The sequence below is a fragment of the Myripristis murdjan genome, chromosome 9, assembly GCF_902150065.1.
Source record: "Myripristis murdjan chromosome 9, fMyrMur1.1, whole genome shotgun sequence".
NCBI classification, from domain to species: domain Eukaryota; kingdom Metazoa; phylum Chordata; class Actinopteri; order Holocentriformes; family Holocentridae; genus Myripristis; species Myripristis murdjan.
The window spans coordinates 35,916,114-35,943,181 of record NC_043988.1 but is presented as its reverse complement, the minus strand read 5'-3'; the positions used below and the strand labels follow the sequence as shown (position 1 = coordinate 35,943,181).

General features: G+C 41.1%; 2 protein-coding genes across 4 annotated transcripts in view; both read left to right on the top strand.

Moving 5' to 3' along the window:
* The window catches only part of LOC115364836 (GTPase IMAP family member 8-like), a 30,029-nt gene extending 17,133 nt beyond the window's left edge, over positions 1 to 12,896 (top strand). Inside the window, exons 3-7 of one of the 3 annotated variants that reach the window (XM_030059468.1) lie at positions 5,471 to 5,530; positions 6,096 to 6,683; positions 6,902 to 6,958; positions 9,504 to 10,709; positions 11,122 to 12,896. In XM_030059468.1, the coding sequence (XP_029915328.1) occupies positions 5,471 to 5,530; positions 6,096 to 6,683; positions 6,902 to 6,958; positions 9,504 to 10,709; positions 11,122 to 12,677 (3,467 nt within the window). In that variant the 3' untranslated portion in view covers positions 12,678 to 12,896. Of the gene's footprint in view, positions 1 to 5,470; positions 5,531 to 6,095; positions 6,684 to 6,801; positions 6,817 to 6,901; positions 6,959 to 9,503; positions 10,710 to 11,121 lie in introns of those variants that run through there. The other 2 variants (XM_030059469.1, XM_030059470.1) reach the window with 2 other exon arrangements.
* Positions 101 to 27,068, top strand: part of LOC115364843 (GTPase IMAP family member 8-like) — a 39,840-nt gene continuing 12,872 nt past the window's right edge. Inside the window, exons 1-3 of the mRNA XM_030059478.1 lie at positions 101 to 127; positions 4,755 to 4,820; positions 26,248 to 26,307. Coding sequence (XP_029915338.1) covers positions 4,793 to 4,820; positions 26,248 to 26,307 — 88 coding nt within the window. The 5' untranslated portion in view covers positions 101 to 127; positions 4,755 to 4,792. The remainder of the gene's footprint in view (positions 128 to 4,754; positions 4,821 to 26,247; positions 26,308 to 27,068) is intronic.

Below are 27,068 nucleotides of genomic sequence, written 5' to 3'. Positions count from 1 at the left end.
CAGTCCAAATGAACTTTAAGTTGACCCTGGTTTGATATAACTTTATTCATTTTTCTGTATCTTACAGAGACAGAAGATGTGAAACCCAGGAATCGCAGCAGCAGCTGTGAGTTCCTGCCACCTTATAGTGAGTTAAACTGAGCTGAACTGGAACTGTTGTGGTGATTCATAAAATTTAAGTTTCCAACGTCTTATAACAGGTAGACATAAACTGTGAGGTTCAATCAGTTTATTATCTCCCATGTTTTGTGATAGAAATTTTATGAATAACTTCATTTTTAGTCAAAATGTCACAGCCCCTGCTTGCTCTGGTTGACCTCTGATCTTCCAGTTTCTGGCTCCTGTTATTCCACCTGGTGCAAAGCTTTAAATTAATCAACACAACATCATACAGAGCAGAAGCTCAACTATTTAATTTCTCACATCCGTGGTGACTTTAGTCCCGTTATTCTGTCAGGATTTCTGCTTCACTTGGGCACTGTTGTTCATAAGAATCTCAAATGCTTACAGATTGGAGAAATTAAATTATTATTATTATTATATTAAATTATTTTTTAAAAATCTGTGTTGAATCTTTTGAGTGTGTTGCTCTTGGACACAGAGAAGAGCAACAATAATCTGAATCATGTTGTAGCTGAGGACTAGCAAAGGACTGTAGTAGTATATCTAATAACAAATGGCACCTGTTTAATAGAATGACACACATATACTCCTGAAAATAATAACGGTTTGATAAAAATATAACATTTATTTGGTTATATATTAGATGCAAATGTCATGATGGTAAATACGGACATGTGAAAATGACCATTTATTAATGAAAAATGATTCAAAATAGCATGTTACTGTTAACAAATAGTATTTTCTCATATATAATGTTAACAAGAACACTTGATTTAATAGCTTTAAGCTTTGGAAACACACTTTGGCACATTATTTGTGCCTTATGCACCTCATCAAAAATTGTGGACCCAAATGGCACCCGTTTCATAGAATGACACAGATGTAGTATATCTGAATAACATTTGCCCCTGGGTGTCGGTCAAAACTTACTTTCAAAGATTTATTAAATTGATCCAATAGTACAGCACAGTAGACAGAGCAATTAGCGGTTGCACCAGGTTACAGGCGTAGGTGAAAGTCAATAGGTGTGTGTGTAGGTGTATGAGGTTCTGTCACAAATTAAGCAAAAAAAAAAAAAAAAAAAAGACACAATTAGTATAATGTGGTCGGGTGCGCTGCCCGTTAAGTGGCAGTGGAGGCCGGGGGCCTCGACGGACCAGACCCAGGCGGCAGAGGCTGGCTCTGGGGACGTGGAACGTCACTTCTCTTGGGGGGGAAGGAGCCAGAGCTTGTGCAGGATGTGGAGCGCTACCAGTTGGATCTGGTTGGGCTCACTTCTACGCACAGCCGTGGCTCCGGAAACTTACTCCTGGATAAGGGTTGGACTCTGTTCTTCTCTGGAGTTGCCCAGGGGGTGAGGCGCTGGCTAAGTGCCACTGCGTTGGAGTTCACCCCGGTGGGGGGTCAAGGGTCACTTCCCTATGCCTACAGGATGTGGCGGGGGGGAACTCTGACTGTTGTCTGTGCCTATGCACCAAACAGCAGTTCAGAGTACTCGGCCTTCTTGGGGCCCCTGAATGGAGTTCTACATGGGACTCCAGTAGGGGACTCCATAGTCCTACTGGGAGATTTCAACACACACGTAGGCAATGATGGAGACACCTGGAGGGGCGTGATTGGGAGGAATGGCCTCCCTGATCTGAACCCGAGCGGTTGTTTGTTATTGTTAGTCATGGATTGTCCATAACGAACACCATGTTTGAACATAGGGATGCTCAGAAGTGTACGTGGTACCAGTGCACCCTTGGCCCTTGGTCAGTGATCGATTTTGTAATCGTGTCATGGCCTGCGGCCAAATTTTCTGGAGATGAAGAAAGGCGCAGAGCTGTCAACTGTCCCCAGTAGCAAGGCCCCAGGGATTGATGAGATCCGTCCGGAAACGCTTGAAGGCTCTGGGTGTTGAGGGGCTGTCGTGGATGACACGCCTCTTCAACATTGCAAGGAAGGCTGGGGCAGTGCCGAAGGAGTGGCAGACCGGGGTGGTGGTTCCCCTGTTTCAAAAGGGGGACCGGAGGTTGTGTGCCAATTATAGAGGCATCACACTCCTCAGCCTCCCTGGGAAAGTTTACTCTACGGTGCTGGAGAGGAGGGTTTGACCGAGAGTCGAACCTCAGATTGAAGAGGAACAATGCGGTTTTCGTCTGGGTTGTGGAATAACAGACCAGCTCTTTTCTCTCGCAGGTATCCTGGAAGGGGCCTGGGAGTATGCTCATCCGGTCTACATGTGTTTTGTGGATCTGGAGAAGGCATATGACCGGGTTCCCCGGGATATTCTGTGGGGGGTGCCGCATGCAGTATGGGGTGAGGGGGGCACTCCTTAGAGCCATCCAATCCCTGTACGCCCAAAGCGAGAGCTGTGTCCAGATTCTTGGCAGTAAGTCGGACATGTTTCATGTTGGTGTTGGGCTGCGCTTTGTCACCAATCCTGTTCGTGATTTTCATGGACAGGATATCGAGGCCTAGTCATGGAGGAGAGGGGCTGCAGTTCAGTGGGCTGAGGATTGCATCGCTGCTTTTTGCAGATGATGTGGTCCTAATGGCATCATTAGTCTGTGACCTTCAGCACTTACTGGACCAGTTCGCAGCCGAGTGTGAAGTGGCTGGGATGAGAATCAGCACCTCTAAATCTGAGGCCATGGTTCTCAGCAGGAAACCGGTGGAATGCCCACTGCATTCTTACCCCAAGTGAAGGAGTTTAAGTATCTCGGGGTCTTGTTCACGAGTGAGGGAACATTGGAACGTGAGATTGGCTGGAGAATTGGAGCAGTAGGGGCGGTATTGCGTTCGCTGTACCGCGCTGTTGTGACGAAAAGAGCCACTGTTGAGCCAGAAGGCAAAGCTCTCGATCTACTGGTCAATCTTGGTTTGTACCCTCACCTATGGTCATGAGCGATGGGTCATGACCGAAAAAACAAGGTTGCGGATACAAGCGGCCGAAATGGGTTTTCTCAGGAGGGTGGCTGGCCTCTCCCTTTGGGATAAGGTGAGAAGTTCAGTCATCCGTGAGAGACTCGGAGTAGAGTCGCTGCTCCTTTGCGTGGAAAAGAGCCAGTTGAAGTGGTTCGGGCATCTGGTACGGATGCCACCAGGGTGCCTCCCAAGGGAGGTTTTCCTGGCACGTCCACCTGGGAGGAGGCGCCAGGGCAGGCCTAGGACCAGGTGGAGAGATTATATCACCACACTGGCCTGGGATGGCCTTGGTATCCTCCAGTCAGAGCTGGTGGATGTTGCTAGGGAAAGGGAAGTATGGGGTCCCCTGCTGAAACTGCTTCCTCCGCGACCCGACTTTGGATAAGCGGTTGAGGATGATGATGATGATGATGATGACAATTAGTATAATAACAATATTAATGTGCAATAACTAAGACAATTAACAATTACTATTTGATACAAAATGAATACTAATGAACTGGTAACTAATCGTGACTATTGTTATCTAAAACTGGCACACACACACACACACACACACACACACACACACACACACACACCCACACACTCAAAATATGTTTAACCTAAATGTCCATACAGTTGAACAGTAAATTCCTGCAATGGCACAGTCTTGCACTGCACGCTAGTGGGCTGAAGGCACAGTGGGCATAACATCCAATGACCTAAGGCTAATAGCATGTAGCTAAATAGCAATGGCGACCTTACTACAAAAAATAACTTTAAACAGGTTTAAACTATATACAAAGCCCATCCATTTAACTTTAAAGGTAAATAAGGTAAGTTTGGTGGCCTAGGTGACTTACCTATCCTCATGGACGCACAAACACCAGTTTACATAACCAAAACAGCTTAAGGACATTAGAATGACCACACCACTCTCTGGACGGCAGGAAAGTTAAATGTAAAAGTCTTGCAGATTCAGGAATTCTCTGTAATCACGTGATGCAGTCGAGTCTCCTGATTGGCTGCTCGAATAGATTTTCTTACACATATTCTATAATACAGTGCGGTGCTGATGCGCCTTTTAAATGCCATATCCTCCAGCTAGGATTACAATCTAGATTTTACTTTATTGCTTGGACTCAGTTTACAACAGAACCAGTCCAATGTGAATTAAACTTGTTTCTCTGTCGGCATGTCGTTGTGATAGCAGCGAGTTTCCTCCTCTTCCTCTGACTGACAACTACAGGAAAAACAGTTTTTCATTCAGTTCATTTGGTGAAGCTAAATTAAATTTATAAATCCAAAATGATTCCCATTCCATTGATGAAAACTCAAGGCAACAGTCAAGAATGTTGTTAAAGTTATGACTATGTAATATTACAGATATTATAAAATGTCAGTGGTCTACAAAAATAAACATGAACTAAACCACAGTGCAGCCTTTATAGTGCAATGAGTGGCCCGATACACAAACCATGCATGAGAAATATCCATATAGAGTGACTGTATTACAAAAAGGAGAGTTACAGGATACAAACATCAATCATCTTTTAATATGAAGTCATTGCAGTTCCAGTTGTGTGCATGGGTTAAGTTGGAGCCTCAGTGCACAGGAAACTATTCTGACACTCTGATGAAGGTCTGCTGGGACTGAAATGAGTGAATCACATTTCTAAAATGTGCGGTTTCTACATGGAACGCCTCCCTTCATGAAGCTTCTTCATGTTCTCCTCCAGGTGAGTTTCTCTCTGCTGGGTTCCAGTTCAGTGACACGATGGCAGAGGCAGCGACTGAAGCATCTGGTGAGTCCAGACACTCCTTTTCTGAAGCTGAACTAACTGTGAATGTTACTCCTGTTCACTGACTTATCTCTCTGTGTGCTGCTGCACTGACCCACTTTGTCCTCAGGGATCCAGGAGGTTCATCTTATTCTCTTAGTTTTTGCTTCATTCTAGCTGCTCGTTATTCCAGTGGTGTAATGACATTAAAATTCCACTTGGTGCCGACAGATCATTACATTTCACTGACTGTGTTGACTTTTGTTTTGTCCTGTATTTTATTCCTTGTTGTGTTTTCCTCCATGATAAAATATTTTGAAAGTTGAGTTCAGACCCCTATTAAATCCTGTGTCCTACCTGCACTTAAACAGCAGCGGCTTTGCTCATTTACAGCTAAACAGACATTCATCAAATTTTAGGTTGTGTATTTATGTGACTTGTGAAGCACATTGTGCTGAATGTGGCTGTCTACAAATGAATAGATTTGAATGGAATTGCATACAGCTGTTTTTGGGGCCATGTTGCAGTGTTTTAGAGAAGCTCAAGCCACTTTCCCATGTATATTAGCGTACATTTAACTAAAGTCTACAGATTATTTGAAACATGTCAGTCCAAATGAACTTTAAGTTGACCCTGGTTTGATATAACTTTATTTATTTTTCTGTATCTTACAGAGACAGAAGATGTGAGATCCAGGAAGCGCAGCATCAGCTATGACCTCATTCCACCTTATAGTGAGTTAAACTGAGCTGAACCAGAAGTGTTTTTATGATTCATAAGATTTAAGTTTCCAACGTCTCATAACAGGTAGACATAAACGATGAGGTTTAATCAGTTTATTAATTCCCATGTTTTGTGATAGAAGTTTTATGAATAACTTCATTTAGAGTCAAAATGTCACAGCCCCCGCTTGCTCTGGTTGACCTCTGATCTTCCAGTTTCTGGCTCCTGTTATTCCACCTCGTGCAAAGCTTCTCCAAGTGCGACTCAACCCTAACCCTAACCCTAACCTTGTGGAAATAGCAAAGTGTCTTGTGTCCATCTGAGCTCCATGGGTGTGTTGCTCTTAAAATGAGCTGTGCTCAGCTGCAGTGTTGCTGCGTTGCTGTCTTGAGGCAGTTGAAAGTGTCTGAGCAATAAGCAGCAGCTCTGAAGTGCTGCAGTTTTCTCTGGTATCTGAAGCTCACAAGTTAAATTAAATCATTTATCGTGGCATTAAATCAAAATCTTTTTTTATCTTTACCTGTGTGACATACGTTTAGTTTGGTTCCATTTGTTAACTTCGCATTTTTATTTCAGTGTCTGAGCTGAGGGTTGTGCTGCTGGGGAACAGCTGGACTCTCAGGAGTGAAGTGGGGAACTTCATACTGGGAGAGACTGTGTTTGATCTTCAGAGAGCAGCTAAATGCTGTCTGAGAGAGAGTCGACGGCTGAAGGAGAAGAAAATAACGCTCATCAACACTCCAGATCTGCTGCTTCCCAGCATCTCTCAAGACAAACTGACACAGGATGTAGAAAGCTGTGTGAGCCTCTCTGCCCCTGGACCTCATGTGTTCCTGCTGGTACTACAGCCTGAAGACTTCACTGAGGATCAGAAACTGAGGTTACACAGAGTCCTCAAAACCTTCAGTGAGCGCTCTTTTGATCATTCACTGGTACTGATATCATCACCCAGAGAGGAGAGATCAACTGGAAACTACATGCAACATCCAGCCTTAAAGGACATGATCAGACAATGTAGAAACAGACACTTGAACCAAATGAACCTTGAACGCACAGAGCTGTTAACTTGCCTGGGTCAAGTAGTGAAGGAGAACAATGGAGAGCCTTTGAGCTGTGATGTGTTTGAGGATGCAGCTGGTGATCAACAAACACCAACACCTGCTGGTAAGTGCAGGAGAACATTATGAACCATATACTAATAATGATTTATAACACAGTTAAAGCATTATGTAAAAAGTTAAATTCATTGACGATGTCATCTCTTTACAACAAGCAGCAACAAGCTCCGTCTTGAACTGTATGTAAATTCATCACAAATGTAGTTTTGTTTTTCTCTTGTGTAGGATGGTGATGTACTGACTGATGGTATCATCTTTTTACAGGGATGAAACCCACCACAACACACAGTCTGTCATCAGAGGGAAGCTCTGTCGACCAGCGTGAGTAAATTCATTTCAGGGTTTTAACATCCAGCCTGAAATCTGTGACGTCATCTTAAAAATTATGTTACAATATTAATTATACATCACTCCCACAGAGCACGTATGGCTTATGTTGGTCCAACACAGGCTGCTGATCAAAGATTACAGTTAATTTGAGGTGATATGTTCAATGATTGATAAAAGCATGACTCTTATTACACTTGTAGAGTTTGGGGCCCTGAACATTTTCAGAAACAGTCATCACAAAAATGCCACAACAGCCATTTCACTTTCCATTATAACTGAATTATGCAGTTTGCATCATATCTACTGAACCAAACATGATAACACAGAACAGATGACGCACAGGATGTTTGATGGTCCAGGATGACAGTGATACCATGTACAACATCATGAACTATTCAGGTGAAGAGTTCATGGTGAATTCAGTGAGGCCAGAAGGAAATCACAGCATCTGAGAACTTTGGCTAGCCTTTATGTCTGTGTTGCATCCATGTTGTGTTCAGTTTTTAAAGCTTTGTCTTTTTGTTCATTAACCCTGACAATACAGTGACTGTAAAGAGGAGAACAATTTTCAATATGACCTCAACAATTTATCATCGAAAGAATGTGTCAAACACAAAGATTTACTAAAAAAATTAATAGCAGTTTGATTGTTTTGTCGGTGTTGAACCCATTCTTCAGTGTCTCCTCCACACTGACACTGAGCTGGGTGATAAAAGGAGGGCTTTTAGCTGGTCTAATGTTGGGTAATCTGGGTTTAAATTTATTCATGTCAGAATGAAACTAAGTACACCTTGTCATTATTCTAACTGTGTTACCTTAAAAGATAATCAAAAAGGATCTATTTGAGTTCATCAAGTACACTCCTGATCAAAATTTTAAGAACAGATGAAAAATTGCAAGAATTTACATTTTGTAATGTCTACTCTAAGTAGAGCTTGAAAATGCAAAAACAAGAAATGGGAGTGAGACAAAAAAAAAAAAAAAAAAAAAAAAAAAAAAAGAGTATGCAATTTATTGCAAACAACCATTAAACTGAAATAGGCTGTTCATCAGCTGATCAAAATTTTAAGACCATATCTCAACAAAACCCAAAAACCCATAAAATAGAAATAAAAATTTCAAAAAAGGACTTAGTAATGAGTAGCTGCGCCATTGTTGTTAATCACCTCAAAAATTCGTTTTGGCATGCTTGATGCTAGTGTTTCCAGGAGGCTAGTGGGAATGTTGCTCCAAGTGGTGAACATGGCTTCACGGAGAGCATCCGCTGTCTGGAACTGGTGTCCATTTCTGTAAACTTCCCTTGCCATCCAACCCCAAATGTTCTCAATTGGATTTAGATCAGGTGAACACACAGGATGGTTCAAAAGAGTAATGTTATTTTTCTGGAAGAAGTCCTTTGTCAGGCGGGCATTGTGAACTGCAGCGTTGTCCTGTTGAAAAACCCAGTCATGACCACACAGACGATGGCCCTCAGTCATGAGGGATGCCCCCTGCAACATCTCCACATAGCCAGCTGCCGTTTGACGCCTCTGCAGAACCTGAAGCTCCATTGTTCCATTGAAGGAAAAAGCCCCCCAGATCATGATGGCGCCCCCTCCACTGTGCCGTGTAGAAAACATCTCAGGTGGGATCTCCTTGTCATGCCAGTGACGTTGGAAGCCATCAGGACCGTCAAAGTTACATTTTTTCTCATCAGAGAATAAAACTTTTTTCCACTTTTCAATGTCCCATGTTTGGTGCTCTCGTGCAAACTCTAAACGGGCAATTTTGTGCTGTTTAAGGAGACGAGGCCTTCGAAGACGTTTTTTGTTCTTAAAACCCCTCTCTCGCAGATGCCCTCTGATGGTTATGGGACTGCAGTTGGCACCAGTGACAAGCTTAATTTGGGCCAAGGATCGTCCCGTGTCTTGACGGACAGCCAATTGGATCCTCCGGCTCAGGGCCGGTGAAATTTTTTTGGGTCTACCACTTGACTTTTTTGTTCCATAACCCTCAGGATCTTTTAAGACGTTAAAAATGACTGTCTTACTGCCTCCAACTTCAGCAGCAATGGCACGCTGCGAGAGGCCTTGCTTATGCAGCTCAACAATCCGACCTCATTCAAAGACAGACAGCTTTTTTGCCTTTGCCATCAGGAGGTCATGACAGTGTGGATACCTGACAGAAAATGACACTGAATCCACATTTTTGTGGCTGTGGTCTTAAACTTTTGATCAGCTGATGAACAGCCTATTTCAGTTTAATGGTTGTTTGCAATAAATTGCTTACTCAATTTTTTTTTATGTCACTCCCATTTCTTCTTTTTGCATTTTCAAGCTCTACTTAGAACCTTCTTGAGCTCCAACAGGGCAAAATGTAAATTCTTGCAATTTTTCAACTGGTCTTAAAATTTTGATCATGAGTGTATTGTTATATTAACTTGGGACTGTTTTTCATTCCTGTGGTTTGTAAAACTCTTGTCAACTTGTCACTTTTCAACACCTACACACTCACTGGGATGTTGGGTGTTTTCATTTCTTTTGTGTTTTTATTGCAGCATCTGGACTCAGGATTGTGCTGTTGGGGAAAAGTGAGGAAAAAAAGACAATTCTTGGCAACTTCATAATAGGAAACAAAGCTTTACATTTACCAAAACGTTCCCCAACAAAGCAATGTTTGACTGCCTGTGGAGAGTGGAAAGGAAAACTTTTAACAGTGGTGAAAACTCCAGACATCTTCAGTCTGCCTGTGGAAACAGTGAGAAAAGAGATGAAGAACTGCGTGGATCTTTGCTCTCCTGGACCAAATGTTCTGTTGCTGTTAGTGAAGCCTTCTAAATTCACAGAGGAGAACAGACTCACTCTGATGAACGTCCTGAGTTTGTTTGGTCAAGAGGCCTTTAAACACTCCATGGTCATCACCACACATGAGGGAGGTGGAACAAGTTCATCTGTAAGACAGCTCCTTGAAGAATGTGGAGGAAAGCACTACAGCATGTCATCAGATGACCGTACACTATTAATGGAGAAGATGGAGAACATTGTGAGAGAAAACAATGAGAGCTGCCTCACCTCCACTGAAGAGACAGCTACTGTGAGACCAGAGTGTGTGAACCTGGTGCTCTGTGGGAGGAGAGGAGCAGGGAAGACTTCAGCAGCCAAGGCCATTTTGGGCCAGAAGATGTTTGATCCAGGCTCTGAGTCTGCAGTGTGTGTGAAGAATCAGGGAGAGGTGTGTGGACGTCGGCTTTCCCTGGTGGAGCTTCCTGCCTTGTCTGGAAAACCTCAGGAGGCAGTGATGAAGGAATCATTCAGGTATGTCTCCCTCTGTGATCCTGAGGGCGTCCACGCCTTCGTCCTGGTCATACCTGTGGGTCCCCTCACTGATGAAGACAAAGGAGAGTTAAAGACCATCCAGAGCACATTCAGCTCTCAGGTCAATGACTTTACCATGATTCTGTTCACTGTGGAGTCAGATCCAAACCTTCCAACTGTTGTTAACTTTCTAAGTAAGGACCAGGACATCCAGCAGCTCTGTCAGCGTTATGGAGGACGATACGTTGTCCTCAACATCAAGGACAGACAACAAGTACCTGAGGTGTTGGATGCTGTGGACAAAATAAGACTTTCCAAGGATAAACCATGTGGTTACACAACAGAGATGTTGTACCTTACCCAAGTAGATAAGATCAGTCAACTAGAGAAATGCATCAAGTCGCAACGGACTGAACTGGAGGATCTGAAAAAGCAGACTGTGGTCACTTGTAAGTATTTTGATATGATTTAACTTGTGATGGTGGTGCCAGAGGCCACTTACTGTATGGTTGCGGTCTGTTGGAGGGTCCAAGGCGACGCTCGTGGAAAAGTAAAAGATAAGAAAAGTGGGATAAAGAGTAGAGAGGTAAAGCTTGCCGACGTGTTTCAGCCCGTTGGCCTTCATCAGGGCAGAGTCTGACTCTTTATATCTTTTCCTTTTCCACGAGGGTCGCCTTGGACCTGCCAACAGACCACAACCATCCAGTAAGTGGCCTCTGGCGCCACCATCATTTTGTTTTTGTTCCCCCTCACCAAGAGCACCTTTTTTTGTACACAAATACAACAACCAAAACACACATGCGTGCACACACACACACATTTAATGAACATGACATAATTCAATGTCCTCTGATTTTGCAGGTGATGATGGCAAACGGAGTGAAGAGTGTCTCAGGATGGTCCTGATAGGAAAGACTGGAAAGGGAAAGAGTACATCAGGGAACACTATTCTGGGCCAAAACTCATTTAAAGCCAAAGCCTGCCAAACATCTGTCACCAAGTGCTGTCAGAAGGCAGAGGGTGAGGTGGACGGTCGTCCTGTCATTGTGCTCGACACCCCTGGCCTGTTTGACTCGACCTTGTCCCATGACGAGGTTAGTGAGGAGATGGTGAAATGCATCAGTCTGTTGGCTCCAGGACCGCATGTCTTCCTGTTGGTGTTAGAAATTGGTCGACTTACACCAGAGGAGAAGGAGACATTACAGCTGATCCAGAGAGGCTTTGGGAAGAATTCTCAAAAGTTCACCATCATTCTTTTCACAAGAGGAGATTCATTAGAGAGGGATAAGCGGACCATTGAGGACTACATTCAAGAAGACTGTGATGATTCATTCAAGAAACTGATTTCTGACTGTGGAGGAAGATACCATGTGTTTAATAACTATGATAAACAAAACCACAGCCAAGTCAGTGAACTGCTGACCAAGGTGGAGACCATGGTGAAGACAAATGGAGGAGGCTGCTACACCACTGAGATGTTCCAAGAGGCCGAGGCAGCCATACAGAAGGAAGTGGAGAAGATTTTGAAGGAGAAGGAAGAAGAGATGAAGAGAGAGAAGGAGGAGCTGGAAAGAAAACATGAAGAAGAAATGGAAGCGATGAGAAGAAGAATGGAAGAACAGAAATCTGAAATTGAACAGGAGAGAAAACAGAGAGCTAAACTTCTCAAAGAAAAGGAGGAAGACATTAACAAAGAGCGTGAGGAGAGAAAGAAAGAAAATGAAAGGAGAGAAGAAGAAGAAAGGAAAAGGAAAGAACAGGAGGAAGTTCAACGACAGGAATGGAAACAAAAACTTGACGCATTGGAGAAAAAAATAAAATCAGAATCAGAACTGAAAGAAAATGTTGACCAGCAGCTGGAGCAGAGTAGAGAAGAGCTGAGAAGACAGCGAGAGGCTTGGGAGAAGGAAAGAACAGAATGGTGGGAAAAACGACATCATGAAGATGAACAGAGACGAGAGGAGGAGCGAACGAGACTTCAGAAGCTCCAGGAAGAGTACGAGCAGGAAAGGAAGAAAGATGAAAACAAAAGAAAAGAAGAAGATCGACTCAGAAGAGAACAGGAGGAAAAACAGCGAAAAGAATTAGAGGAAGAATATACGAAAAAAATGGAGAATATGAAGAAGAAATATGAAGAGGAGGCAAGAAAGAAGGCAGAGGAATTCAATGACTTCAGAGAGAGATACACCAAGGACTTTGCAGCTCTGATGGAAAAACATGACGAGGAGATGAAGGCTCTGAAGCAAGAACACGAGAAACAAATTCAAGATAAGAAGGAGAAATATGGCCTCTTGAAGGAGCTGTCAGACTACAAAGAAAAACATCTCAAGGAGGAATTAGAAAAATTGAAGGAAAATCACGACGAGGAAATCAAAGAATGGGAACAGGAAGCCAAAGACAAATGTATCACCCAATGATAATTCTGTCCAGTTTGTTCATTATTATGTTATCACTGTGACCCCACCTTCACCACACACACACTTGCTCTTTTGTTCTATTATGTAAGTAAATCAAAAAGAGAAACTCTTCACTGTTAGAGGTCAGGCTGGAGGTCAGGATGTGATCCACCTCACTTTCATTAACCGTTAAAACACAAACTAATTCTCTGAGCTCCAGCACTCTTTTCTTTTCTGGTAAAAATAAGATAAATAAAGAGTCAAATAAGCTCCACTGCTGTGTGTGCAGAGGCTGGACGTTTCATTTCTAAATGCTGTTTTATTTTTGATGATCTCCTGGTTTTTGCCCAGAACACACTGAGGTCTTGTGGTTTGTCTTCGTTGGCAGTAAAGGCCAGTTTTTCACTGTCAGTGTCAAACTTGCATTTGTTCTTGTTTTGGAGCTTCTTCTCCACTGATGAAACTGTAAATAGTAATAATAAATAAACAAACAAATACATTTTTTAAAAAAGCATTGCATTACATAGTGATTTTAGAATATCATGTTTGTTCATAAATATAGAATTGTTGCATTTAAAGTGACCCTTGAATTGTTTTTCTGTTAAACTTCACACAACAACAGTACTGTTTCAGTGACGGTGCTGTGTGGAGACACAGTGACTTTAAAAGAAAAAAATAAAGAGACATTATTCCCTGATATTGCAGAGTGGAGTAATCTGCTGAGTTAAAATGAGTTTTAAAAAAGTTATACTTCTACTTGATATCAGTAGTTTTGTTTTTGTTACATTATGATTGTATTTCACTTGCTAACACACACTAGCTGATAAATGAACAGCTAAATAAGACACGATGCAGTCCACAGACAACATGACCTACAAGATGGAGGAAATAAACTGTGATCTTTGTTTCATTTTGCATGTGAGTACTTACAAAAATACGTTGATTTTATATTGATTCATAATTCAGTTGAACAGTGAGTTTTACAAATGAAATGTCATGTATTTGTTCAATTATATTCAGTATTTTAGGAGATAAATACTGTATGTGTAATATTGTTTTTTTTTTTTTTAAATGTATTTTGAGTCTCTTCTGAACAACCTAGAAACATATTCTCTTTTATGTGAAAGACATTAAGTTGCTTGACAATCATATATCTGCTGGTGTTTTTCATTAAAATAATGTAACCACTTCTATTCTATATCCATATGTTCTTATAGAGTTCCTTCAAGTGTTAAACCAGCTGTGATTGTTGTAGAGAGAACACAAAAACAATCTCTCACACTGTCCTTGATAAATCCTGACACATCACTCGCTGGGGCAAAACTGCTGAGTCATGTTTAAGGAACCACTGAGGTTAACATTTGCTGTTTGTTTTTCTGTTGTATTTGGAGGTGAGATGCCCTTAAGCTGCTTTGGTTTTTCTCTCGCCAACTTGGACATTTATTGTCTTGTTTGTCCTGTACCTGTTTCTCTGTTGGTGTAAATAAAGTTCAGTAAACTGAAGCTAAAATAAACAGAGTCAGTATTTCTGTTACGATTCAGAGCAGAAACCCAAGAGCAGGACACAGAGACGCAGAGGCAGGAATGAGGTAGAGAAGTCATTTATTGTGGAGCAATGAAGCATTTTGCATACACTCATAATTTGGCCCTGGCATTTATTGTTTAACCTGGCCCCCATTTACCTCAACATACACACTTATGAGTTGCATAAAGCAATATCATTTATAACATATAGGCTAAGTAACAGATATCAAGCTGGCACCCTAACAGCAGGTGTACTTGCAGGATTTCATAAAGTGATATGATAAATCAATTGCAAAGAAACAGCTTTGGCACCCCAAGAGGCACACTTATTCATTTGACAATGGGCAATCAAAATCTGTGCACTTATGCTGGAATCCTTAACTTAAATAAAAACACATGTTAAAAAAATCACATATAAATATAGTCCATGACAAAATGCATCGCTGTTATCATACAACAAAACAGCCAAACTCAATTTTCACACTGGTCAAAAGCTTTTTTTAATGCAGCCCTGGCCTAATGATGATATGGAAATGTGCCTGAAGTTGAACATTAATTGAGAGCGCTGCGTTTAGTCCATTATCCGACGTCAGGCTGTCACAAGCACCAGGCTGCCCCCTAGTGGAGCGACCCAGAGCCACTGACCAGCTGAGCCATAATGACATTTATACAGCAGCACAGCACAGCATCCTCAAGCAGCAAACAGAGCAGAGCAGCATGTCCTCCCTGAGAGGACATCTCATCATCTTTTCTGCCATTCAGCTGATTATTCCAACAGTGTCCAAAGCCATAAGAATGTCTTTCTCTGTGGCTAAAAGCATGAACACCTCAAAATATGCTTTCTATATAGGGCTCCATAATCTATTCTCAATTCTTTTTTAAATCTTTTGTCCATTTCAGAAGATCTTTATTTTCAATTTGAACTTACAACTTTTAACTTCCACTCTCTCTTTATTTGATTATTTTGTGCTTGATTTCATCATTACATGGATGGACGCATCCACTTGAAAGGGTGGGGGGAAGATGAGGGTCACTACACCTGCCTTACAGTATGGAGGCTGTTGACAATTTGGATCGTGTAACAGCCTATCAGATGGGCTGTTCCAACAAACAGCCTATCAGATGGGCTGTTCCAACATCAAGTGGGCAGCTGGCAGGCTGAACTGTGTATCCATATTTTTTCTCCCCCCCCACATTTTTCTCCGACATTTTTGTCCCCACATTGCTAGCGCTGCCCACTAGTGGTCCGGCCCATCTGGCATTACCAGATTACCAGTCCGAGCCTACTGCAGATCTACTCTCATATTCTATAATAACATTTTTGGGGTGTTGAGATTGAAGTTCATTGACCCTAATGGCGCTTTTCCACTAGCACCTACTCGGCTCAACTCGGTTTCAGTTGTTTTCCACTACAATTGAGTACCACCTCATAGCAACGTGGCGCACCGTCCCGCTCCCTGTGGATTCTTTGGACCGCCACCAAGCACAGAAAAGTGTCCACCTCTTCATTTGACCACAGTACCGGTTTGCTTGCCATTTTCCAACTTTGCCAACTTCAGTAATGATCAATGCGCACAGTCGCTGTTGCCATTTTCCTCTAAAAATGCCAGGTTTGGTTTTCGTGTAGGAGTCGCTTTCTTGTGTCGTTACTCCCTGTCCAATCAGTGGCCTGCACTCTGTTTACGTCACAGTTTCGGCTCGACTCAGCTCACTTGGAACCCCGGCCAAGTAGGTACTAAAATAGTACCTGGTACCAGGTACTACCAGGTACTACCACCTAATGGAAAACCTTACAAACCGAGTAGAGTTGAGTCAAGTCAAGCCAAGTAGGTGCTGGTAGAAAAGCGCCATAACTGTCCTCATTTAATTCTGTATCAGAGTCCATTAACAATAATTGAGTTAGGTACTTTAATATTCTCTCCATCTGCGACCTCTGTATACTATTTTATGTCTGTGCGGTCTGGTAAACAAATAAAATAACTTCTCCTATAATGCTCTTAATTTGACTGGCAGCTTCTCCTGGCTGGCTCACCAAGAATGCAGCACTGTATATACACTGATCAGTCATAACATTATGAGCACTTGCCTAATATTGTGTAGGTCACCCTTTTGCCACCAAAACAGCCCTGACCCGTCGCGGTGTGGACTCCACTAGACCTCTGAAGGTGTGCTGAGGTATCTGCTGCCAAGACGTCAACAGCAGATCCATTAGGTCCTGAGAGTTGCAAGGTGGGGCCTCCATGGATCGGACTTGTTTGTCCTTCACATCCTACAGAGGCTTGATTGGACTGAGATCTGAGGAATTTGTAGGCCAAGTCAACACCTTGAACGGTTCCTGATGCTCTTTTGCAGGATGGCAGGGCCACTGCCTTTAGGGAATACCATTTTCATGAAGGGGTGCACTTGGTCTGCAACAATGTTTAGGAAGGTGGTGCATTTCAAAGGGGGACATTTAATGAGGAGTAAATTAATCAACACAACATCATACAGAGCAAATTGTTTAACTGATTAATTTCTCACATCCTGATGTTTTTAATCCCATTGTTCAGTTACAATTTACATTTTGTTTGACTCTTTGACCGGGCTGATACTGTGGACATCAGAATCTCAACTGGTTACAGACTGGATAAATAATATCTTTTTACCACAAATGGAAAAAAAAGAAAAGCTTCTGGATTGAAACTTTCATCAAAACAACAGTAAAACTATAATATTCTTTCATGATTTTACTGATTTTATATTTTCTTTCTGTATGGCTGTTATTTCACTCATGTTTTAAATCTTTTCACTTGTTTTATTTGTATTTTTATATTGTTATTTTTTTTAATTTAATGCCTCGTGTGAGCTGTGTTTTTCTATATATCTTCATATATTTTTCTGGACAGCACTTTGGTTCACTGTGGCTGTTTTAAAGTGCTTTACAAATAAAGTTGGATTGGATTGGATCATCTGAAACTCGACCTGGGCTCATGACCACAAATGAGAGACTTGACTTGCACTTGTATGAACTGATTAGTGAGCATCTTTGGCACAAGTGAACAAAATGTTTCCAGTTTTATTATCAAATGTAACAGTTCAGGATGACAGGTAAACCATTTGCTGGCCTGTGTGCTTTTGTATTTTTTAATGATTTAATATTCATAAATAAATGTCAAATTGAATTAGCTGCTGCTCCAGCCTCAGCAGCAGCTGTAAAGTTCAGTTTATCAGCGTGAACACACAGCGGGTCAGTAAAGGCACAACACCTGAAAGTCTGATGCAGTTAAAATGATTTTTATTTTGTTTACAATGAACAGCATGAGGCTGAAATGTTACAGGATGGAGTGAAAACACATGTAGGGCCCACATCAAACACCAGAATCACAAATATTACAGCAATTATTACATGTATATAAATTGTATGGAATATTTCACATCAGAAAAAAGTAAAATGTTGAAGAATGACATACACTGATTTCACTTTGTGTCAAAAATAATGTTTTTTATTATTATTATTATTATTTGATCACATTAAACCACATTTAGATTCAGTCCATGTCTTGTGTTTGTTCTCAGGTTTAATTTTTTTCAACCAGAGATGATTAATATTTGTCATTTTGTTAGTTTTTTGAGGTCCTTGAGTCATAAATCACATGCATTAATTATATTATAGGTGTGTGCTGGTACAACAGATTGCAGTTATGGTATTTAATAGCCTTTGCCTTTATATGAAACACCTTTGTGTCAAACACCACTGATGTTTCTTGTGGCTGCAGCCTCGGAGCCGCAGCATCAGGCCCGCAGCGACACAACTCTTGTTTTTCTCTGATGAACCTCTAGATGGCAGCATAATATGAGGGACGAAAAATGACAAAACAATAAATAAATGAATAAATAAATAAATACGCATATAAATATATAAATGCATAAATAATTAAATTAATATATATTTCTACATTTATTTATTTATTTATTTCTGTTTTTATTCATGCATTTATTTATTTATTTGTGTATTTATACATTTATGCATGTATTTATTTATTTATTTTTACATGTATTTATTTATTTCTACATTTATTTATTCATTTGTGTATTTATATATTTATTTTTACATTTATTTATTCATACTTTTATTTATTTCTACATTTATTCATTTATTTATTCTTTCTTTTATTTCTACATTTATTCATTTATTTCTATTTTCAGCTGTATAGGTCTATACTATCACATGCATATGATAGTACTTTCGATTTAAATTATGTCGTGTGCACATTTGTCACTTTTCTGCCATTTTCTGCTGATTATTCTCCAGTTTTTCTTCACGGCTGTGGAAAAATAGAAATGAAGATAATAGGTTTACATAGACACATTTATGTACCCTCAACTGCAACTTAAGATCACAGAAATGTTTGGATTTCAAATCAAAGAGCAACACGGATGTGAACAGTGACCTCTTCTTTTTGATGCTGCCATCTAGTGGTTCATCAGGGAAGAATAGAGGTTGTGTGGCTGCTGCTCCAGAGCTGCAGAAAACCTTCATTAACTGCTGACATCCAGTCAGACTGAATCCGTGTATCATTCGTTCTTTCTATTTTCAATTGCCAATCAAAAATTAAAAAATGAAAAAGTGACTGGTTATTTTGTTATTTGTTTTTTAATCTAACACCAAAATCCAAAATATGCCTGGTTTTTCATAGTTCAATTTTAAGCTCGGATCAAAAATACGAAATGGAAAAACGGGAATCCGGACTGAATTTGATTTTATTATTTAATTGGTCCGGTTTACGTGACCCAGACGTTTGGTAATGAGCGGTAGCTCACAGCAGATCACAGCGGCCAGGTGCATACAGTCCCGCCACCCCGATCACCGCCACCATGGATAGTTATTACGTGTTGTTTCGAGGACCAAAGCGTGTGACTCTAAAAGAAGAGGACATGACAACCGAAAAAATCAGCTGAGCTTCTTAACAATGATGGGTAGTAGCTCCGGAGACCTTCTTAACCGATCTGGGAAACCCGGCCCTTTTCTGTGAAATTGCACAGTGGCGGTTCTGCCTATGTTGCCGCCCAAGGCAAAATTACTGGCTTGTTACTAGCCTACTCCGGCATCAGGCGGGCCGGCCGCGGCACTGGACGGCCTCAGGCGGGCCGGCCGCGGCACCGGTCAGCATCAGGCGGGCCGGCCGCGGCACCGGACGGCATCAGGCGGGCCGACCGCGGCACCGGACGGTACCGCGCCCACCCGGTCAGGTCTGCCGGATCTGACAGGTGAGCGTCCGGTGCCGCTCAGCTCAGCTGGTTTTTTCGGTTGTCATGTCCTCTTCTTTTAGAGCCACACGCTTTGGTCCTCGAAACAACAATAACTATCCATGGTGGCGGTGATCAGGGTGGCGGTGAGCTACCGCTCATTACCAAACTTCTGGGTCACGTAAACCGGACCAATTAAATAATAAAATCAAATTCAGTCCTGATTCCCGTTTTTCCATTTTGTATTTTTGATCCGAGCTTAAAATTGAACTATGAAAAACCAGGCATATTTTGGATTTTGGTGTTAGATTAAAAAACAAATTAACAAAATAACCAGTCACTTTTTCATTTTTTAATTTTTGATTGGCAATTGAAAATAGAAAGAACGAATGATACACGGATTAGACTGCAGTGTTTATGGAGAGAGACGATCCCTGTGACGCCCCCTGCTGATTGTGTTTAAAACTGTCCATCAAAATGAGCTGGATGTTATTACACAACATGATTAGACCTTGGTTTCAGTATATCAGTGTTTCAAATGATGTGGTGATACTAAAATGTGATGCAACACTTTTCTAGGATAATTTTTGGAAGGGAAATGATAAGTATTCTACCATATGCAGATGATTTTTTTTTCATGAGTGGGATTTGAGGAAAATGCATTAAGTGCCATCTTAGTACAGCTAACTGGTGTACAAAATGGAGACTATTAACAAAATGAAAACTGAATTATTCCATTTTAGGATTCCCTCAACTGCTCTTAGCATCTATCAGTTTTATGCTGGGAGCCGTAAGTTAAATATTTTGGTTTTCATATTGATGAACACATGAGCTTTTTCAAGTGCACTTGCCAAAGCAGCAGGAGGAGCTTTTGGAGGAATAATTGCAAAAAAGCAAAAATCCAAAAGAGTTTGGTTTTCATAGTTTTCATACACACTCTAAAGAGTTCCAGGCTTGTGTGTGATCCTGTACTTGATTTCTCTGCAGGGCTCTGAGGTGATAAGAACTGTCCCATCTTTAAATTGGTTCAACATAGGGCCATGGGATATTTCCTGGACGTGCACCAAAACTATAGCTATTGTAGGGATTTCTGCCACTCCGTGTTTAAACCAGATGCCGTTAACATGCAGGAAGAAAAACAAACTTGTTCACTGTCATTTAGGCCTAAATGATGTCGAAAAATAAATAGCCTACCAGTTTAGTTTTTATTGTCCTGGAAGAAGAGAAGAAAACTCCTCATCAGCATACAGAGTAGCCTAAGCTTTATTTTAAAAACAAACAAACAAACAAACAAACAAAAAATAAATAAATAAAAAAAAAAATAAAACTGTGGGCCTATTTGATTTTTAATTTTTTTTTTTTTTTTTTTTTTTTTTTGGCATTGCTGCTTTATTTTAGTCTCGTTTTAGTCAAAGAAAATCCAAAGTATTTTAGTCTAGTTTTAGTCGACTAAATTACAAAGTATTTTAGTCTAGTTTTAGTCAATAGTCTTTTTTAGGCTTTTACCTGCATCATGTTGGCTTTTTTATTTAACAATATGTTACATTCTTCTTATTATTTTAAAAATGTAAATTGCTTATCAAACAGACCTAACAATTCAGCTACCAATGAATGAGCAGTAGTATGCATGTGATAACATAGATTGAAAAATAAGCCGAAGTGATACCTCTTCTCTGAATAGACAAGCTAAGCCAGTGTGCTGCTGTCAGCCAGTGAAAATATAGCGGAGTGGCACCTCTTCGCTTTGTTACACAATCTATGTCAGTGCTGCTGTATGTCAGTGCTGCGCACACCCACCGGCGCTTCAGACAGCGCCGGTGGGTGTGTGCTCGTCAGTCTCTCTCTCTCACTTGAACACACACACACACACACACACACACACACCAGCATGAGCACACAGCAGGAGGAGAAAAACTAATGTGCATCCAATGAATGCACTTTTTGGATTGTAATTTTGGATTGTAATTTAAGTTTTCACTCTTAAGTTTTTATTTAATGAAGTAGATTTCGTCTCTCTTTTTTCGTCAGCACAAAATACGTGTTAATTTCGTCACCGTCAGTGTTTAAGGGTATTGATTTCGTCTCGTCTTCGTCATGAAAAAACCCATCATTGACGAATATATTTCATCTAGTCTCGACTGACGAAATTAACACTGGTGCACTACAGGACCGCAATTCGGGCTGACCGAATTAATGTATTAACTTCAATCACACAACCTTTTCCTCCACCTCCTCTCCTCTCCTCCACAGTCAGACACACACACACACACACACACACACACACACGAGTCGTGACACCCCCTCCTCAACATGCTGCCTGTTTACAGCGGGTGTATTCAGCGCAGACGTACCGGTGTGTAACGTCAAGCTAACAGAAACGATAAAGCTCTGAACAACCTGTTGCATTACGCAAGCGTTGGGAGTATGGAAGCCGAGAGGGCCATTCTCCTCGCGACTGTAGCCGAAGAACTGTCTGAGCAGGACATTACTTTACATGGACCATTAATTATAGGGGTACTGCAATACATTCAATGTCCACTATGAAAAAACAGTTATTGTTACATTGTTTCCAAGATTTGTACCACAGGTCTACACAAATGAGTTTTAAGTTTTAAGTTGAATAAAAGTTGCCATATTATTGAGAAAAACAATAAAATATGTCTGATTTATCATCATACTTAGCACATACATGTGCTTTTACCTCCTCAAATGATGGGTAACATTTTAAACACTGGCTGCACTAATATAGGGACTTGGAAGCCATAATAGAGCACTAGTGGTTTAAATCACGGAGGATTAAATTCAGGCTGATGCTGATTGGATAACACCTGTGACACGCCCACAAAACAAAGGAAAACTACCTGTGAGGCATGTTGCTCTCTGTTACAAGACGTTACGTCCAAACACACCATTCAATGAGACGTCACACAACGTTACGTATCATAACGCCACTGAATACTCCCAGCGTACTCGGACTGTTGGGGCAGGTGTTAATCAAAACAAACCAATCATGTCTTGATCTCTTCACAGGTTGCTGGCCTCTGATTGGCCTGGCCTGTCTCTCTGACTTAAAAAAAAAAAAAAATCAGACTGGCGAGGCCAGCCGGACCGGACCGACAGCTGATTGGCCTGGCCGGAGACCTGTTTAAAAAAAAAAAAAAAAAAAAAAAAAAAAAAAAGACGGGCAGGCCACCGGGCCAGTGACAGGCTGGCGCTTCGAGAAATCTCCCGGTTCTCCCGATGTACAGTCCGGGCCTGCCTTACACCATTGGACGATATGCCCTCCAAAAAGGAGGACAAATAAGTGTCTTGAGGCTTGAGGCTGCGCCGGACGCCGAACAAGGCATTTAAATTCCGGACTGTCCGTCCTAAATCCGGACGTATGGCCACCCTATTCCCGACACATCGCCACCGGACACACCGCCTCCTGACCAGGGCAGTTGCTAGGAATTCTGGGCCCCCTTAAAGAATATTGGTGTGGGCGCCTCTACCCCATTCATTGCCACTTTTTTAACTGTGTGTGGGCCCTAGTGGGCCGTGGGCCCTTAGAATTGTCATCACCTTTCCCCCCATATGAAGGCACTGCTCCTGACACACGGCCTCCCGCCACCTGACACACCGCTTGCCGACACAATGCCTCCCACCACCTAACACACTGCCTCCTGACACACCGCTGCACCACCCGACACCGCTTCCAGACACACTGCATCCCGCTTCTTTCTTAAAAGTGTAGGGGGGAACTTTTATCATTTGACCCCTTCCGGATTTGCGCCTATGCACACAGTCAATATTGGACTTCCAAAGAGTTGCAGATATGTCAAGGTGAAGATATGTGAAGCTCTGAATGGGTCAGCAGGCTACATGCACCCTCTCCTCTGCACCTCCAGTCAGTCAGCTATGTCACTTCTGACGCTCCTAACACTGTACTCAACAACAGACTGGATATCGTGTTCTTCACTTGTATTTGATTTTGCAGTTATGTCCATGTGCTCTGTGAATAGTCAGTAGGTCAGGCAGTTCAGATCATAAATATAACACTGTGATTAAAAGTGGATGCATCGCAGGTGGGTGAAAAAAATCTCATTTCAGTTTATTAAATACTTCCAGCACCGTCTCTCCCATTAAGAGACAAAAGGAACATTTGGTACAAAATAATTAAATTTATTGGAGTTTCAAATTACTGAGGCCTGACCACACTGGCTGATCTAAGCCTTCAGTAACAGGTTTGGATTCATTCTTTAGGCTACTGAAAAAAACACCTACAATCACAGTTCACTCACTGACATTTAGAATCACTGACAGGCATATTATGGACCGAGTGGAATATTGTCTTCTCATTTAAAAATGAATCAGTGAGAATTATGTGTATAAACCTGACTCCATGGTAGTTGAGCTAATAGTATACAGTATATCAATGTACAGGATATACAATATACAGTATATCAATATTTATATGTGTCCATACAGAGAGACAACACAGGATAACATGCTATATTCTTCATGTAATCAGGTAAGGTAGAGTCAGTATGAAGCTGTGCAAACAAAAAATAAAAACAAAAGTAGTAACTTAAAGAGAGGTACAGGGAGTGACTGTGTGTGTGTGTGTGTGTGTGTGTGTGTGTGTGTGTGTGTGTGTGTGTGTGTGTGTGTGTGTGTGCAAACCTCCAGAGTTTATACTGTAAACCACCAGATGTTCTCCTTCAGTTCCAGTGATTGTAGCAAATAAAAGTCCAGGATATTAAGTGAAGTTTGAAGGTGTTTACTGCATGACTGAGTCTTTGACCAGCCAGAAGGAACGACTCTTCTTCTGAAAACTGTTTTAACAGACATACAGCTCTCTGTCACATTCACAACACCTAATGTTTGTATGTAATGCACAATTGAGACAGAGCAGAGAAAACAGCTTTCATCAGATCTATTTTGGCTCATATTTCAGCAGCATGGACAGAGAGCAGAGGGCTGATTATCACTGGTCATTTGTTCAAACCTCACATCAAACAAAGAAATACATGGAGTCACATGCTGATTGCACACAGCAATGTTCAGCTGAAGCACTGTCGGTTCATTCATCATTCAGGTGAATCCACTGTATTTTACTGACTACCTGAGCAGGTTTACCTTATCGTAGGTATATTTACTTTCTTTGTCTTCAAATGAACAAGACCAGGTCAAACCCGAGTGCGTGGCTGGGCAGTGACTTCATGTAAAAAGCAGCTGCTTTGGCCTCAGTTCTGTGAACCACGGCTGCACTGGACAGCAAATTTCAAACCCTGAGCATTTCTACAGTTAAATAGCTCTTTTGTTTCTCACCATCACAACACAATCCAACATAGTTTTGATGATACACGTATGCTGCTGTGATGATTTTCCTGTTTGGAATGTTCCCGGACCAGCCTGGTAACTCTGGTTCAATCCTTTACTTTCCCTTTAATTTGTTTGGACTGACGGCGCACGACGGCTGGTGAGTAAACTCAAATTACAATACAGTTTGTGTTAAATAAGTAAAACGCTATAAATAATGTGACTAGACCAGGAGAATAGATAATAGACTATAACTGTGGGAAAGGCTGCATCCTCAAATTATTAAATGATCGCTGATAATTGTGAGCCGTGTGGACAGTTCAGGTGATCAGATGGAACAGAGTCACAGCTTGTAATGATCAGAGCAACTCAAACAACACAGAATACTGTAGATTCTCCCTTTAGAATGACAAGCAGAGAGACAGACTGACTTTATTGATCCCAAATGGGGAAGTTATTGTGTTACAGCAGCAGGTTATGAAGACATTGCACAGGAACAGTAATACACAAAACAGGATATCCTATGTTCTTAATGCAGTGAGGGGAGGTTGGAGTATGAAGATGTGCAAACTGAACATGAACAAAGTTGTTGTCAGAGCAAAACTGAGCTGAGTGTGCAAATGACTTTTACAAATTTTGTCGGAGCTCTGATTGAAGATGACATCATCAATGACCTCAGGTAACCTCTGTGAGGCGAGCTCAGCTGCTAGAGGCTGAAATCAATGACAACTGTGCAACAGGCTGTCAAAATCATTTCAATTCAAGATAAATAATGACAATCGAGATTTGAAGTTTCAAACAATTTGTTCAGTTATTCATCTGACAGATATCTATGAAATGAACTTTCTGTGCATCAAATGAGAACCTTTGCCTTTTCGACAGATTAACAGAAATTAGAATCCCTTCACAAAGAAAAAAAATCAGACCAAGGTTATTTTTTAACCTGTGCTGATATTAATACTACAAATACTGTTAATACTACTACTAATAACTCCTAATGCTGCTGCTGCCATAATATTTCAGCTGTAGTAGGACTACCAACACAGTATTACAAAGGTTACTGTCCATCCATGTTCCTTACGTCTACAAAACCTTACAAACATATTCCTAATCAAGGATGTGAGGGGCTGGAGCATATCCCAGCATGCACAGGGTGAGAGGACCAGGGAGTGTCTGTCTCAGCAGCTCTGAAGTCAGTGCTGCTGTTTTCTTTGCTATTTGGAGCTCATTATCAGGATAGTAATGTGCATCAATGATGGATGGGCATTTTCAGTGATTTCAGTGACTACGTTTACATGCATATATTTATATACTGTATTTGCCTCAGCATTGTATAATGACAGTAGATTATAGTTGAACTGAACTGAAAACCAAATGGAAAACTTGACAGATAATAGTTGTCTGTGCAGCAAAAGAGGCACATCAATAAACCTGGTACATTTAACTAAAGTCTACTGATTATTTGAAACATGTCAGTCCAAATGAACTTTAAGTTGACCCTGGTTTGATATAACTTTATTCATTTTTCTGTATCTTACAGAGACAGAAGATGTGAAACCCAGGAAGCGCAGCAGCAGCTGTGAGTTCCTGCCACCTTATAGTGAGTTAAACTGAGCTGAACTGGAACTGTTGTGGTGATTCATAAGATTTAAGTTTCCAACGTCTTATAACAGGTAGACATAAACTGTGAGGTTCAATCAGTTTATAATCTCCCATGTTTTGTGATAGAAATTTTATGAATAACTTCATTTTTAGTCAAAATGTCACAGCCCCTGCTTGCTCTGGTTGACCTCTGATCTTCCAGTTTCTGGCTCTTGTTATTCCACCTGGTGCAAAGCTTTAAATTAATCAACACAACATCATACAAAGCAGAAGCACAACTGTTTAATTTCTCACATCCGTGGTGACTTTAGTCCCGTTGTTCTGTCAGGATTTCTGCTTCACTTGGGCACTGTTGTTCATAAGAATCTCAACTGCTTACAGATTGGAGAAATTAAAATATTTTTTTAAAAATCTGAATCTGAATCTTTTGAGTGTGTTGCTCTTGGACCTGCTCACAGAGCAACAATAATCTGAATCATATTTTAGCTGAGGACTAGCAAAGGACTGTAGTAGTATAACTGAATAACAAATGGCACCTATTTAATAGAATGACACACATATACTCCTGAAAATAATAATGCTTTGATAAAAATATAACATTTATTTGGGTATATATTAAATGCAAATGTCATGAATGTAAATACGGACATGTGAAAATGACCATTTATTAATGAAAAATAATTCAAAATAGTATGTTACTGTTAACAAATAGTATTTTCTCATATATAATGTTAACAAGAACACTTGATTTAATAGCTT